Source organism: Procambarus clarkii, chromosome 4, assembly GCF_040958095.1.
Source record: "Procambarus clarkii isolate CNS0578487 chromosome 4, FALCON_Pclarkii_2.0, whole genome shotgun sequence".
In the NCBI taxonomy this organism is placed as follows: Eukaryota; Metazoa; Arthropoda; class Malacostraca; order Decapoda; family Cambaridae; genus Procambarus; species Procambarus clarkii.
The window spans coordinates 25,864,616-25,879,568 of NC_091153.1; the positions used below are offsets into that span (position 1 = coordinate 25,864,616).

Below are 14,953 nucleotides of genomic sequence, written 5' to 3' on the forward strand. Positions count from 1 at the left end.
ATACAAGTGTATTTGCAACAGGGTGGAAGCAGACCAATACGGACTGCATGGGTTGCATTGCGGAAGCACAAAGGGCTGGCATGCAAGACACAACGAGGTCAATGACATCATCAAGAGAAGCCTCGTCTCAGCTGGGTGCTCAGCGGAGAGAGAACCTCGCATCCTAGGGGTCCAAAACCCGGATTTCCCCGCACTTCGCCCTGATGGCATCACCATATACCCATGGAAGGAGGGTAGACAGTTGGTGTGGGACTACACATGTGTATCCACCCTGGCTGACACCTATGTACACTTCGGAGCTGATCAAGCAGGTGGGGCGGCCAACCACAGGGAAACAGCAAAATCACTCAAGTACAGGCGACTGGAAGATCAATACCTCTTTGTTCCCATAGCGTCTGAGACGCATGGCCCCTGGGGCAAGAGTGCCTTGGGATTTCTCAAGGAATTGGGTTCCAAGCTCATTGACGTCACCAGAGACCCAAGGGCTTCCAGTTTTTTATTTCAGCGTCTCAGTGTGGCGATCCAGAGGGGAAATGCTTGCTGCGTCCTCGGTTCCTGTCCAGAAGCGGAGGAGCTTCAAGAGATCCATAACCTTTAGACATTTGTCTTGTATGTTTTGTAACCTTTAAATACACAATAAAGGAAAAAAAAAAAAAAAAAGGGAAGGGGGTGGTAGGAGAAAAGCACACAGAAATTGTATTGGAGGGGACCTACATTCCCTCCAATGCGTTATGTGTGGTTTCCTCCGAGGCTATGGGTCCCCCTTCTTCCAGCCAGAGGTGGTACTCCCTTCCCTATATATATATATATATATATATATATATATATATATATATATATATATATATATATATATATATATATATATATATATATATGAAAATGTCAGACCACGGAGGAAAATGAAACAGGAAATTTCCTTAAGTACTTTCGTATATTAAATACATCTTCAGAAGGAAGGTGATATATATATATATATATATATATATATATATATATATATATATATATATATATATATATATATATATATATATATATATATATATATGTCGTACCTAGTAGCCAGAACGCACTTGTCAGCCTACTATGCAAGGCCCGATTTGCCTAATAAGCCAAGTTTTTATGAATTAATTGTTTTTCGACTACCTAACCTACCTAACCTAACCTAACCTAACTTTTTCGGCTACCTAACCTAACCTAACCTATAGAGATAGGTTAGGTTACGTTAGGTAGGGTAGGTTAGGTTCGGTCATATATCTACGTTAATTTTAACTCTAATAAAAAAAAATTGACCTCATACATAATGAAATGGGTAGCTTTATCATTTCATAAGAAAAAAAAATAGAGAAAATATATTAATTCAAGAAAACTTGGCTTTTTAGGCAAATCGGGCCTTGCATAGTAGGCTGAGAAGTGAGTTCTGGCTACTAGGTACGACATATATATATATATATATATATATATATATATATATATATATATATATATATATATATATATATATATATATATATATATATATATATATATATATATATATATATATATATATTTATATATATATATATATATATATATATATATATATATATATATATATATATATATATATATATATATATATATATATATATATATATATATATATTTATATATATATATATATATATATATATATATATATATTATTAAATATGACCGAAAAAGTAAGATTAATAATTCTAACACGAATTTTCTCAATCTTTCGTACATTTCTTTTCACTGTTGGAGGTAAATCAAAAATCAATTCTCCAAAATTCATTTTTATTTCTAGTCTGACGCGACACGAGCGCGTTTCGTAAAACTTATTACATTTTCAAAATCAGAGGATACAACTGACGATTTACTATAAAACCAGAAAAACGGCCAGCCTACTCATGAGAAACTCTCCAGACTCAAAACAGAACGCTTTAAAAGAGACTAACGTCGACTATGCCTTCAAATGCCCTCTTGGGGACTGTAAGCTCCAAAAAACCCAGTATATAGGCAAGACAACAACATCTCTTTCTAGGCGTTTAACGATGCATAAGCAACAGGGCTCCATTAAGGAACATATAATCTCTTCCCACAACCAAACCATCGCCAGAGAAATCCTAGTAAACAACACAGAAATCATTATAGATACAGCGATAGCAGGCGGCTTGACGTTTGCGAGGCATTACACATCAAGAAGTCAACACCAGCAATCAACAGCCAATTAACGCACAACTATATTCTACCCACCTCAAGACTCCGCTCCAATATAGAAGCATCAAGAAATATGGACCAATAGGCTTTCTACAATCACTTCTATTCAATACCCATTGCTTCATGTTCTGGCTTGTGTTGATGAAATTAATACCTTATTAAATACCACCTCACCCCATCCACCTCACTCAAATGTAGAGATAAACAAAATCGGAGATGTGTAAGTTCTATTCAGTTGTGTATGTGTTAACTAAAGTCTTTGAAAATGTAATAAGTTTTACGAAATGCGCTCAAGTGTCGCGTCAGACTAGGAATAAAAATGAATTTTGGAGAATTGATTTTTGAATTACCTCCAACAGTGAAAAGAAATGTACGAAAGATTGAGAAAATTCGTGTTAGAATTATTAATCTTACTTTTTCGGTCATATTTAATAATATATGTCTACATGAAAGACTGCTACCAAAATATACTAATATATATATATATATATATATATATATATATATATATATATATAACTGAAAACTCACACCCCAGAAGTGACTCGAACCCATACTCCCAGAAGCAACGCAACTGGTATGTACAAGACGCCTTAATCCACTTGACCATCACGACCGGACAAAATGAGGTGATAGCCGAGGCAATTTGAACCACCCCACTGCCGGCACTCGGATAGTTATCTTGGGCATAGCATTTTACCAAATCACCTCATTCTTAGGGGCACACGTGAGGAACACAAATGCGAACAAGCCAGAATGGTCCCCTGGACAATATGCAACTGAAAACTCACACCCCAGAAGTGACTCGAACCCATACTCCCAGAAGCAACGCAACTGGTATGTACAAGACGCCTTAATCCACTTGACCATCACGACCGGACAAAATGAGGTGATAGCCGAGGCTATTTGAACCACCCCACCGCCGGCACTCGGATAGTTATCTTGGGCATAGCATTTTACCAAATCACCTCATTCTTAGGGGCACACGTGAGGAACACAAATGCGAACAAGCCAGAATGGTCCCCTGGACAATATGCAACTGAAAACTCACACCCCAGAAGTGACTCGAACCCATACTCCCAGAAGCAACGCAACTGGTATGTACAAGACGCCTTAATCCACTTGACCATCACGACCGGACAAAATGAGGTGATAGCCGAGGCTATTTGAACCACCCCACCGCCGGCACTCGGATAGTTATCTTGGGCATAGCATTTTACCAAATCACCTCATTCTTAGGGGCACACGTGAGGAACACAAATGCGAACAAGCCAGAATGGTCCCCTGGACAATATGCAACTGAAAACTCACACCCCAGAAGTGACTCGAACCCATACTCCCAGAAGCAACGCAACTGGTATGTACAAGACGCCTTAATCCACTTGACCATCACGACCGGACAAAATGAGGTGATAGCCGAGGCTATTTGAACCACCCCACCGCCGGCACTCGGATAGTTATCTTGGGCATAGCATTTTACCAAATCACCTCATTCTTAGGGGCACACGTGAGGAACACAAATGCGAACAAGCCAGAATGGTCCCCTGGACAATATGCAACTGAAAACTCACACCCCAGAAGTGACTCGAACCCATACTCCCAGAAGCAACGCAACTGGTATGTACAAGACGCCTTAATCCACTTGACCATCACGACCGGACAAAATGAGGTGATAGCCGAGGCTATTTGAACCACCCCACCGCCGGCACTCGGATAGTTATCTTGGGCATAGCATTTTACCAAATCACCTCATTCTTAGGGGCACACGTGAGGAACACAAATGCGAACAAGCCAGAATGGTCCCCTGGACAATATGCAACTGAAAACTCACACCCCAGAAGTGACTCGAACCCATACTCCCAGAAGCAACGCAACTGGTATGTACAAGACGCCTTAATCCACTTGACCATCACGACCGGACAAAATGAGGTGATAGCCGAGGCTATTTGAACCACCCCACCGCCGGCACTCTTATAGTTATCTTGGGCATAGCATTTTACCAAATCACCTCACTTCTGGGGTGTGAGTTTTCAGTTGCATATTGTCCAGGGGACCATTCTGGCTTGTTCGCATTTGTGTTCCTCACGTGTGCCCCTAAGAATGAGGTGATTTGGTAAAATGCTATGCCCAAGATAACTATCCGAGTGCCGGCGGTGGGGTGGTTCAAATAGCCTCGGCTATCACCTCATTTTGTCCGGTCGTGATGGTCAAGTGGATTAAGGCGTCTTGTACATACCAGTTGCGTTGCTTCTGGGAGTATGGGTTCGAGTCACTTCTGGGGTGTGAGTTTTCAGTTGCATATTGTCCAGGGGACCATTCTGGCTTGTTCGCATTTGTGTTCCTCACGTGTGCCCCTAAGAATGAGGTGATTTGGTAAAATGCTATGCCCAAGATAACTATCCGAGTGCCGGCGGTGGGGTGGTTCAAATAGCCTCGGCTATCACCTCATTTTGTCCGGTCGTGATGGTCAAGTGGATTAAGGCGTCTTGTACATACCAGTTGCGTTGCTTCTGGGAGTATGGGTTCGAGTCACTTCTGGGGTGTGAGTTTTCAGTTGCATATTGTCCAGGGGACCATTCTGGCTTGTTCGCATTTGTGTTCCTCACGTGTGCCCCTAAGAATGAGGTGATTTGGTAAAATGCTATGCCCAAGATAACTATCCGAGTGCCGGCGGTGGGGTGGTTCAAATAGCCTCGGCTATCACCTCATTTTGTCCGGTCGTGATGGTCAAGTGGATTAAGGCGTCTTGTACATACCAGTTGCGTTGCTTCTGGGAGTATGGGTTCGAGTCACTTCTGGGGTGTGAGTTTTCAGTTGCATATTGTCCAGGGGACCATTCTGGCTTGTTCGCATTTGTGTTCCTCACGTGTGCCCCTAAGAATGAGGTGATTTGGTAAAATGCTATGCCCAAGATAACTATCCGAGTGCCGGCGGTGGGGTGGTTCAAATAGCCTCGGCTATCACCTCATTTTGTCCGGTCGTGATGGTCAAGTGGATTAAGGCGTCTTGTACATACCAGTTGCGTTGCTTCTGGGAGTATGGGTTCGAGTCACTTCTGGGGTGTGAGTTTTCAGTTGCATATTGTCCAGGGGACCATTCTGGCTTGTTCGCATTTGTGTTCCTCACGTGTGCCCCTAAGAATGAGGTGATTTGGTAAAATGCTATGCCCAAGATAACTATCCGAGTGCCGGCGGTGGGGTGGTTCAAATAGCCTCGGCTATCACCTCATTTTGTCCGGTCGTGATGGTCAAGTGGATTAAGGCGTCTTGTACATACCAGTTGCGTTGCTTCTGGGAGTATGGGTTCGAGTCACTTCTGGGGTGTGAGTTTTCAGTTGCATATTGTCCAGGGGACCATTCTGGCTTGTTCGCATTTGTGTTCCTCACGTGTGCCCCTAAGAATGAGGTGATTTGGTAAAATGCTATGCCCAAGATAACTATCCGAGTGCCGGCGGTGGGGTGGTTCAAATAGCCTCGGCTATCACCTCATTTTGTCCGGTCGTGATGGTCAAGTGGATTAAGGCGTCTTGTACATACCAGTTGCGTTGCTTCTGGGAGTATGGGTTCGAGTCACTTCTGGGGTGTGAGTTTTCAGTTGCATATTGTCCAGGGGACCATTCTGGCTTGTTCGCATATATATATATATATATATATATTATTAAATATGACCGAAAAAGTAAGATTAATAATTCTAACACAAATTTTCTCAATCTTTCGTACATTACGCTTCACTGTTGGAGGTAAATCAAAAATCAATTCTCCAAAATTCATTTTTATTTCTAGTCTGACGCGACACGGGCGCGTTTCGTAAAACTTATTACATTTTCAAAGACTTTTAGTTCACAAATACGCAACTGAATAGAACTTACGTATCTCCGATTTTATATCTACATTTGAGTGAGGTGGGAGGGGTGATGTGGCATTAACATAAGACAGAACAAAAGGGGATATTAATAGGGTATTAAAAGTATCAACACAAGACAGAACACAAACAATGGGTATTGAATAGAAGTGTTTGTAGAAAGCCTATTGGTCCATATTTCTTGATGCTTCTATATTGGAGCGGAGTCTTGAGGTGGGTAGAATATAGTTGTGCAATAATTGGCTGTTGATTGCTGGTGTTGACTTCTTGATGTGTAGTGCCTCGCAAACGTCAAGCCGCCTGCTATCGCTGTATCTATCGATGATTTCTGTGTTGTTTACTAGGATTTCTCTGGCGATGGTTTGGTTGTGGGAAGAGATTATATGTTCCTTAATGGAGCCCTGTTGCTTATGCATCGTTAAACGCCTAGAAAGAGATGTTGTTGTCTTGCCTATATACTGGGTTTTTTGGAGCTTACAGTCCCCAAGTGGGCATTTGAAGGCATAGACGACGTTAGTCTCTTTTAAAGCGTTCTGTTTTGTGTCTGGAGAGTTTCTCATGAGTAGGCTGGCCGTTTTTCTGGTTTTATAGTAAATCGTCAGTTGTATCCTCTGATTTTTGTCTGTAGGGATAACGTTTCTATTAACAATATCTTTCAGAACCCTTTCCTCCGTTTTATGAGCTGTGGAAAAGAAGTTCCTGTAAAATAGTCTAATAGGGGATATAGGTGTTGTGTTAGTTGTCTCTTCAGAGGTTGCATGGCTTTTCACTTTCCTTCTTATGATGTCTTCGACGAAACCATTGGAGAAGCCGTTATTGACTAGGACCTGCCTTACCCTACAGAGTTCTTCGTCGACTTGCTTCCATTCTGAGCTGTGGCTGAGAGCACGGTCGACATATGCGTTAACAACACTCCTCTTGTACCTGTCAGGGCAGTCGCTGTTGGCATTTAGGCACATTCCTATGTTTGTTTCCTTAGTGTAGACTGCAGTGTGGAAACCTCCGCCCTTTTCCATGACTGTTACATCTAGAAAGGGCAGCTTCCCATCCTTTTCCATCTCGTAAGTGAAACGCAGCACGGAACTCTGCTCAAATGCCTCCTTCAGCTCCTGCAGATGTCTGACATCAGGTACCTGTGTAAAAATGTCGTCAACATACCTGCAGTATATGGCCGGTTTCAAGTTCATGTCGACTAAGACTTTTTGCTCGATGGTACCCATGTAGAAGTTTGCAAACAGGACACCTAGGGGAGAACCCATGGCGACCCCATCTACTTGCTTATACATGTGCCCATCCGGGCTCAAGAAGGGTGCCTCTTTAGTACAAGCTTGGAGTAGTTTCCTCAGAATATTTTCTGGTATGTCAAGAGGAGTACAGGCTGGATCACGATACACTCTGTCGGCTATCATTCCGATTGTCTCGTCCACAGGTACGTTGGTAAACAGCGATTCTACGTCCAACGAGGCTCTTATCCCTGTGGCCCGTGTGCCCCGCAGTAAGTCAACAAATTCCTTTGGAGACTTCAGGCTGAAGGCGCAAGGAACATAAGGAGTCAGCAGGCCGTTGAGTCGCTTCGCCAGTCTGTACGTGGGTGTGGGTATCTGGCTAATGATTGGCCGAAGTGGGTTTCCAGGCTTGTGCGTCTTGACATTTCCATACGCATATCCAGGTTTATATTCCCCAATGATCTTTGGCAGGTGGAGTCCGGATTTCTTGGCGTTCACAGTTTCGATCAGTTTGTTGACCTTTGCTTTTAATTCGGCTGTAGTGTCCTTCGTTACCCTTTGGAACTTAGTTTGGTCAGAGAGTATGATGTTCATTTTCGCCAGATATTCGTCTTTTTTAAGAATGACATATATTGGCGACTTGTCACCTCTCCTGACAACTATCTCCTTGTTCTCACGAAGGCTTTTAGCTGCAGCTTTAAGCTCGGGGGACAGTATGGTGCTTCTGTAGATGCCTCGATTCTTTCCTCCTTCTGCAATAAGTTCTGCTTGTAAGGTTTCTTTGGTAGTGACCTTCTTTTGTGTCTCGAGGTCGAATATGTCGTCCAACAGAATTTCCAACTCTACTTTCCGGGCCATCTCACTCGGTCTGGACATAACATGACAGTTTATGCCCAGATTTAGGAGAGTGACTTGGTCCTCAGTGAGGTTAATTCCTGCAAGGTTCAGGAATCCATCTCTTGGTCGTGGAATTGCCATAGGTCCTCCATATAATGTTGTTAGTTTCTTGATAATCCTTGTTTCAGTGCTGAGGTGATGTTGGTCTGTGAGGATGTCGAGGTGTTGTTCAATGCGGGTACGGATACTATGGTCGATGTTGCTATTTCTCCACTCGTTTGTAGCATGAAGTAGTTGCGTTTTGTTGTCTTTGATTTCATTCTCTGCCTTGTATATCTGATCACGAATCAGATCCAGGCGATATTTTATCGTGAAGGCTTGATTCCTTGCTGCTGGGTCGTGCTCTTTAATATTAGTATATTTTGGTAGCAGTCTTTCCTGTAGACATATATTATTAAATATGACCGAAAAAGTAAGATTAATAATTCTAACACGAATTTTCTCAATCTTTCGTACATTACGCTTCACTGTTGGAGGTAAATCAAAAATCAATTCTCCAAAATTCATTTTTATTTCTAGTCTGACGCGACACGGGCGCGTTTCGTAAAACTTATTACATTTTCAAAGACTTTTAGTTCACAAATACACAACTGAATAGAACTTACGTATCTCCGATTTTATATCTACATTTGAGTGAGGTGGGAGGGGTGTTGTGGCATTAACACAAGACAGAACAAAAGGGGATATTAATAGGGTATTAAAAGTATCAACACAAGACAGAACACAAACAATGGGTATTGAATAGAAGTGTTTGTAGAAAGCCTATTGGTCCATATTTCTTGATGCTTCTATATTGGAGCGGAGTCTTGAGGTGGGTAGAATATAGTTGTGCAATAATTGGCTGTTGATTGCTGGTGTTGACTTCTTGATGTGTAGTGCCTCGCAAACGTCAAGCCGCCTGCTATCGCTGTATCTATCGATGATTTCTGTGTTGTTTACTAGGATTTCTCAGGCGATGGTTTGGTTGTGGGAAGAGATTATATGTTCCTTAATGGAGCCCTGTTGCTTATGCATCGTTAAACGCCTAGAAAGAGATGTTGTTGTCTTGCCTATATACTGGGTTTTTTGGAGCTTACAGTCCCCAAGTGGGCATTTGAAGGCATAGACGACGTTAGTCTCTTTTAAAGCGTTCTGTTTTGTGTCTGGAGAGTTTCTCATGAGTAGGCTGGCCGTTTTTCTGGTTTTATAGTAAATCGTCAGTTGTATCCTCTGATTTTTGTCTGTAGGGATAACGTTTCTATTAACAATATCTTTCAGGACCCTTTCCTCCGTTTTATGAGCTGTGGAAAAGAAGTTCCTGTAAAATAGTCTAATAGGGGGTATAGGTGTTGTGTTAGTTGTCTCTTCAGAGGTTGCATGGCTTTTCACTTTCCTTCTTATGATGTCTTCGACGAAACCATTGGAGAAGCCGTTATTGACTAGGACCTGCCTTACCCTACAGAGTTCTTCATCGACTTGCTTCCATTCTGAGCTGTGGCTGAAAGCACGGTCGACATATGCGTTAACATTTCTTGGCGTTCTTGTGAACGCCAAGAAATCCGGACTCCACCTGCCAAAGATCATTGGGGAATATAAACCTGGATATGCGTATGGAAATGTCAAGATGCACAAGCCTGGAAACCCACTTCGGCCAATCATTAGCCAGATACCCACACCCACGTACAGACTGGCGAAGCGACTCAACGGCCTGCTGACTCCTTATGTTCCTTGCGCCTTCAGCCTGAAGTCTCCAAAGGAATTTGTTGACTTACTGCGGGGCACACGGGCCACAGGGATAAGAGCCTCGTTGGACGTAGAATCGCTGTTTACCAACGTACCTGTGGACGAGACAATCGGAATGATAGCCGACAGAGTGTATCGTGATCCAGCCTGTACTCCTCTTGACATACCAGAAAATATTCTGAGGAAACTACTCCAAGCTTGTACTAAAGAGGCACCCTTCTTGAGCCCAGATGGGCACATGTATAAGCAAGTAGATGGGGTCGCCATGGGTTCTCCCCTAGGTGTCCTGTTTGCAAACTTCTACATGGGTACCATCGAGCAAAAAGTCTTAGTCGACATGAACTTGAAACCGGCCATATACTGCAGGTATGTTGACGACATTTTTACACAGGTACCTGATGTCAGACATCTGCAGGAGCTGAAGGAGGCATTTGAGCAGAGTTCCGTGCTGCGTTTCACTTACGAGATGGAAAAGGATGGGAAGCTGCCCTTTCTAGATGTAACAGTCATGGAAAAGGGCGGAGGTTTCCACACTGCAGTCTACACTAAGGAAACAAACATAGGAATGTGCCTAAATGCCAACAGCGACTGCCCTGACAGGTACAAGAGGAGTGTTGTTAACGCATATGTCGACCGTGCTCTCAGCCACAGCTCAGAATGGAAGCAAGTCGACGAAGAACTCTGTAGGGTAAGGCAGGTCCTAGTCAATAACGGCTTCTCCAATGGTTTCGTCGAAGACATCATAAGAAGGAAAGTGAAAAGCCATGCAACCTCTGAAGAGACAACTAACACAACACCTATACCCCCTATTAGACTATTTTACAGGAACTTCTTTTCCACAGCTCATAAAACGGAGGAAAGGGTCCTGAAAGATATTGTTAATAGAAACGTTATCCCTACAGACAAAAATCAGAGGATACAACTGACGATTTACTATAAAACCAGAAAAACGGCCAGCCTACTCATGAGAAACTCTCCAGACACAAAACAGAACGCTTTAAAAGAGACTAACGTCGTCTATGCCTTCAAATGCCCACTTGGGGACTGTAAGCTCCAAAAAACCCAGTATATAGGCAAGACAACAACATCTCTTTCTAGGCGTTTAACGATGCATAAGCAACAGGGCTCCATTAAGGAACATATAATCTCTTCCCACAACCAAACCATCGCCAGAGAAATCCTAGTAAACAACACAGAAATCATCGATAGATACAGCGATAGCAGGCGGCTTGACGTTTGCGAGGCACTACACATCAAGAAGTCAACACCAGCAATCAACAGCCAATTATTGCACAACTATATTCTACCCACCTCAAGACTCCGCTCCAATATAGAAGCATCAAGAAATATGGACCAATAGGCTTTCTACAAACACTTCTATTCAATACCCATTGTTTGTATTCTGTCTTGTGTTGATACTTTTAATACCCTATTAATATCCCCTTTTGTTCTGTCTTGTGTTAATGCCACAACACCCCTCCCACCTCACTCAAATGTAGATATAAAATCGGAGATACGTAAGTTCTATTCAGTTGCGTATTTGTGAACTAAAAGTCTTTGAAAATGTAATAAGTTTTACGAAACGCGCCCGTGTCGCGTCAGACTAGAAATAAAAATGATTTTTGGAGAATTGATTTTTGATTTACCTCCAACAGTGAAGCGTAATGTACGAAAGATTGAGAAAATTCGTGTTAGAATTATTAATCTTACTTTTTCGGTCATATTTAATAATATATGTCTACAGGAAAGACTGCTACCAAAATATACTAATATATATATATATATATATATATATATATATATATATATATATATATATATATATATATATATATATATATATATATATATATATATATATATATATATATATACAAATATATATATGTATATATATATATATATATATATATATATATATATATATATATATATATATATATATATACAAATATATATATGTATATATATATATATATATACATATATATATATATATATGTATATATATATATATGTATATATATATATACATATATATCCTCTGACGGATATATATGTATATATATCCGTCAGAGGATATATATATATATGTATATATATATATATGTTTGTCCTCTGACGGGGACAAACAATTAGGAAACTGACTCAATATCGCATCATTTCGCGGAAAATTAATCTAAATTCTATATTTGACCAGAACCGCAAAACATGACGTGGACAGGTCCTGAGAGACAAGGTGGCAAGCCGTCAACCGTCCTTACTAAACCACGTTACCAGAGGACACCAGAATATCCTCCTATGAGAGGTGTCGCAGTAGGCAGTAACATAGTCCTTGTAAGCTGTAACAATATATATATACTACCCGCCATGTAAATATAAATATGCATTGTATAAGCCCTGGACTTTAGTTCTACCTAAAATATACAAAACACAAAACCTAAATATACAGCAACTGCAGTAAAACCAGTTTAAATTCTTATACCGAGGACAAAAGCGCTATACGGAGATGGGACGCTAAATATAACAAATAAGTGACTAAAAGATGCAAAGTGAAGGGAGATAAGATGTGATGAGAGTTGAGCGTGTGGAAGCCAAGCCTTCGTCTGCCTCCCGGACCCAGGCTGGCTGGCTGGAGGGGGCTGGCGGCGGCTCCATCATGAAAACAATGATAGAGTTTTGTTGGACGCGAGGTATAGTGTGCAGGGGAACCGGAGTGGACTCAACAGGTGGGAACGCTGGGAGGAGGACACCAGAAGGGAGGAGAGAGTTGGGAGGGGAAACACCAGAACGGAAGGACTGGGGAGGGAGCAACAGATAGGGGACTAGTAGCAGAGGGAATAGATGGAAGTCAGAACTGAAAATGGAAAACGTGATTGGGAAAACATGGAAAGGGACACGGGAAGGGATGGGGAGGGCATGATACAGAGACCCCGTAGCGAGGATACAGTGACTGACCCGTACCTACGATACGGTGACTGACCCCGTAACTAGAACACGGCCACGGTTTAGCAGCCACATTAGAAGACAAATCACCACTCATCTGACCTGTTGGACTAACACAGGAGCTCTAAGTGGCCCTCGCGGACCAAACTATCCAACCACTGAAGCGACAAAATAATGAGGCAATTTATAGCATTTTAAACCCATCAAGAAGCACCCAGAATCTTGACCCACCAAGTAGCATCCAGGGTCATGACCCACCAAGTAGCATCCAGGGTCTTGACCCACCAAGTAGCAACCAGCGTCATGACCCACCAAGTAGCACCCAACGTCTTGACCCACCAAGTAGCACCCAGCGTCTTGACCCACCAAGTAGCACCCAACGTCTTGACCCACCAAGTAGCACCCAACGTCTTGACCCACCAAGTAGCAACCAGCGTCATGACCCACCAAGTAGCACCCAACGTCTTGACCCACCAAGTAGCACCCAGCGTCTTGACCCACCAAGTAGCACCCAACGTCTTGACCCACCAAGTAGCAACCAGCGTCATGACCCACCAAGTAGCACCCAACGTCTTGACCCACCAAGTAGCACCCAGCGTCTTGACCCACCAAGTAGCACCCAACGTCTTGACCCACCAAGTAGCAGCCAGCGTCATGACCCACCAAGTAGCAACCAACGTCTTGACCCACCAAGTAGCTTCCAGCGTCTTGACCCACCAAGTACAACCAGCGTCTAGACCTATATATTGGGCTATATATAGACCCTATAGACCCTATATCAAGTCTCTACGCCAACAGATTCATTATACTCTGCAAATGAAGTAATGTTTAAATAGGGAATGATGGGTGGTTTGACGAGGCAATGGATAAGGTGGTGTGATAATTGGTAAGGCGGAGGTGATAGGTGGAAAGTTGGGTATGTGGGATGAGGTGATTATCCAAGGTTATGCGTTACGAAATATCTGATGGATTGGGTTAATGGATAAGGAAGGTTTTGGAATAAAAATGCATGTGGGGGGGGGGTGAAAAGAGTTCGGGAGAAATGAAAGAGAATTTTATGTGGGCGGGAGGAAGACCTTAAAGGTGGGAGGTTATAAGAGCCGCTGAAGACCACAGTAGTGGTGGTGGTGGCAGGGAGCCTCTCTCCCACACTATTACACGGCTCTCAGTATTACCTCCTACTGATGACTTTATTATACAACGAGTCAAAATAACGCTGCCACGGATGTTGCTTGTTCAATATTTCCGGAGTTCCGCGACCCCAGGGCCCTCTATTAATGCTTCAGGAGACACACTGCGAAGACTGTTCGCTGAAGAAAGTTACGGGCGGCGTGATGAAGTCTGGAAATATATGAAAGGTCTTCAGAGAACCTTTGGTGGAGCCACGTCTCGACAATAATAAAATATTTCGCCAGCAAATTTCGAGGAAGCGCGTGAGGCGAGGTCGACCTCCATCGAGGGCGAGTGTTCAGTTCTCTACGATGTGATATATAAGAGAGAGAGAAAGAGATGGACCTACGGATGTGAGAATAAATAATGAGGGTTAATTTATTGATGCAGGGATGGTCAGATAATGGAATTATCAAACAGCATGATGGGCAGCCGGATATTCAGATAATGTAAGGATGGGCAGATTGACGAATGGATGGATCAATTAGATGTATGACACTCAGGATGAGGATAAGTTTCATGGGTTGTGAGGCATGGGGTAGTGAGGCATGGCCGGCCAGGCATGGGTAGTGAGATAAAGGTGGCAGTGTATTATAGGTATTTACTGAATTGTTGATATAAACACGAATGCTGTAGATTTTTCAAGCCGCCATTGTTGATGGTTTAGCTCTACTGTTTCCACTGCTACTCTTGTCAGTTGGTAGTCCCAATGGTTCTGTATTCATGCTTCCATTGTCCCTGCACTTCTTGTAGTGCTGCCGTTCTCACTGCAGATTTTTGTTGATAATACAGTTCTAATGCAGATGACATTGTTCTCATTGCACAGAGAGTAATCACACTAACGTGACTGTGTCAGTGAGAAATCCTCATCACGGCTTCTACGGATTTTCTCATGTTGGAAT

At 42.5% G+C, this 14,953-nt stretch overlaps 1 protein-coding gene across 1 annotated transcript in view; it reads left to right on the forward strand.

The window, feature by feature from the left end:
- LOC138370873 (mucin-13-like) overlaps positions 1-13,618 on the forward strand; it is a 15,158-nt gene extending 1,540 nt beyond the window's left edge. Inside the window, exon 2 of the mRNA XM_069335499.1 lies at positions 13,090-13,618. Within this exon, the coding sequence (XP_069191600.1) occupies positions 13,090-13,618 (529 nt within the window). The remainder of the gene's footprint in view (positions 1-13,089) is intronic.
- The last annotated feature ends 1,335 nt before the right edge of the window (positions 13,619-14,953 follow it).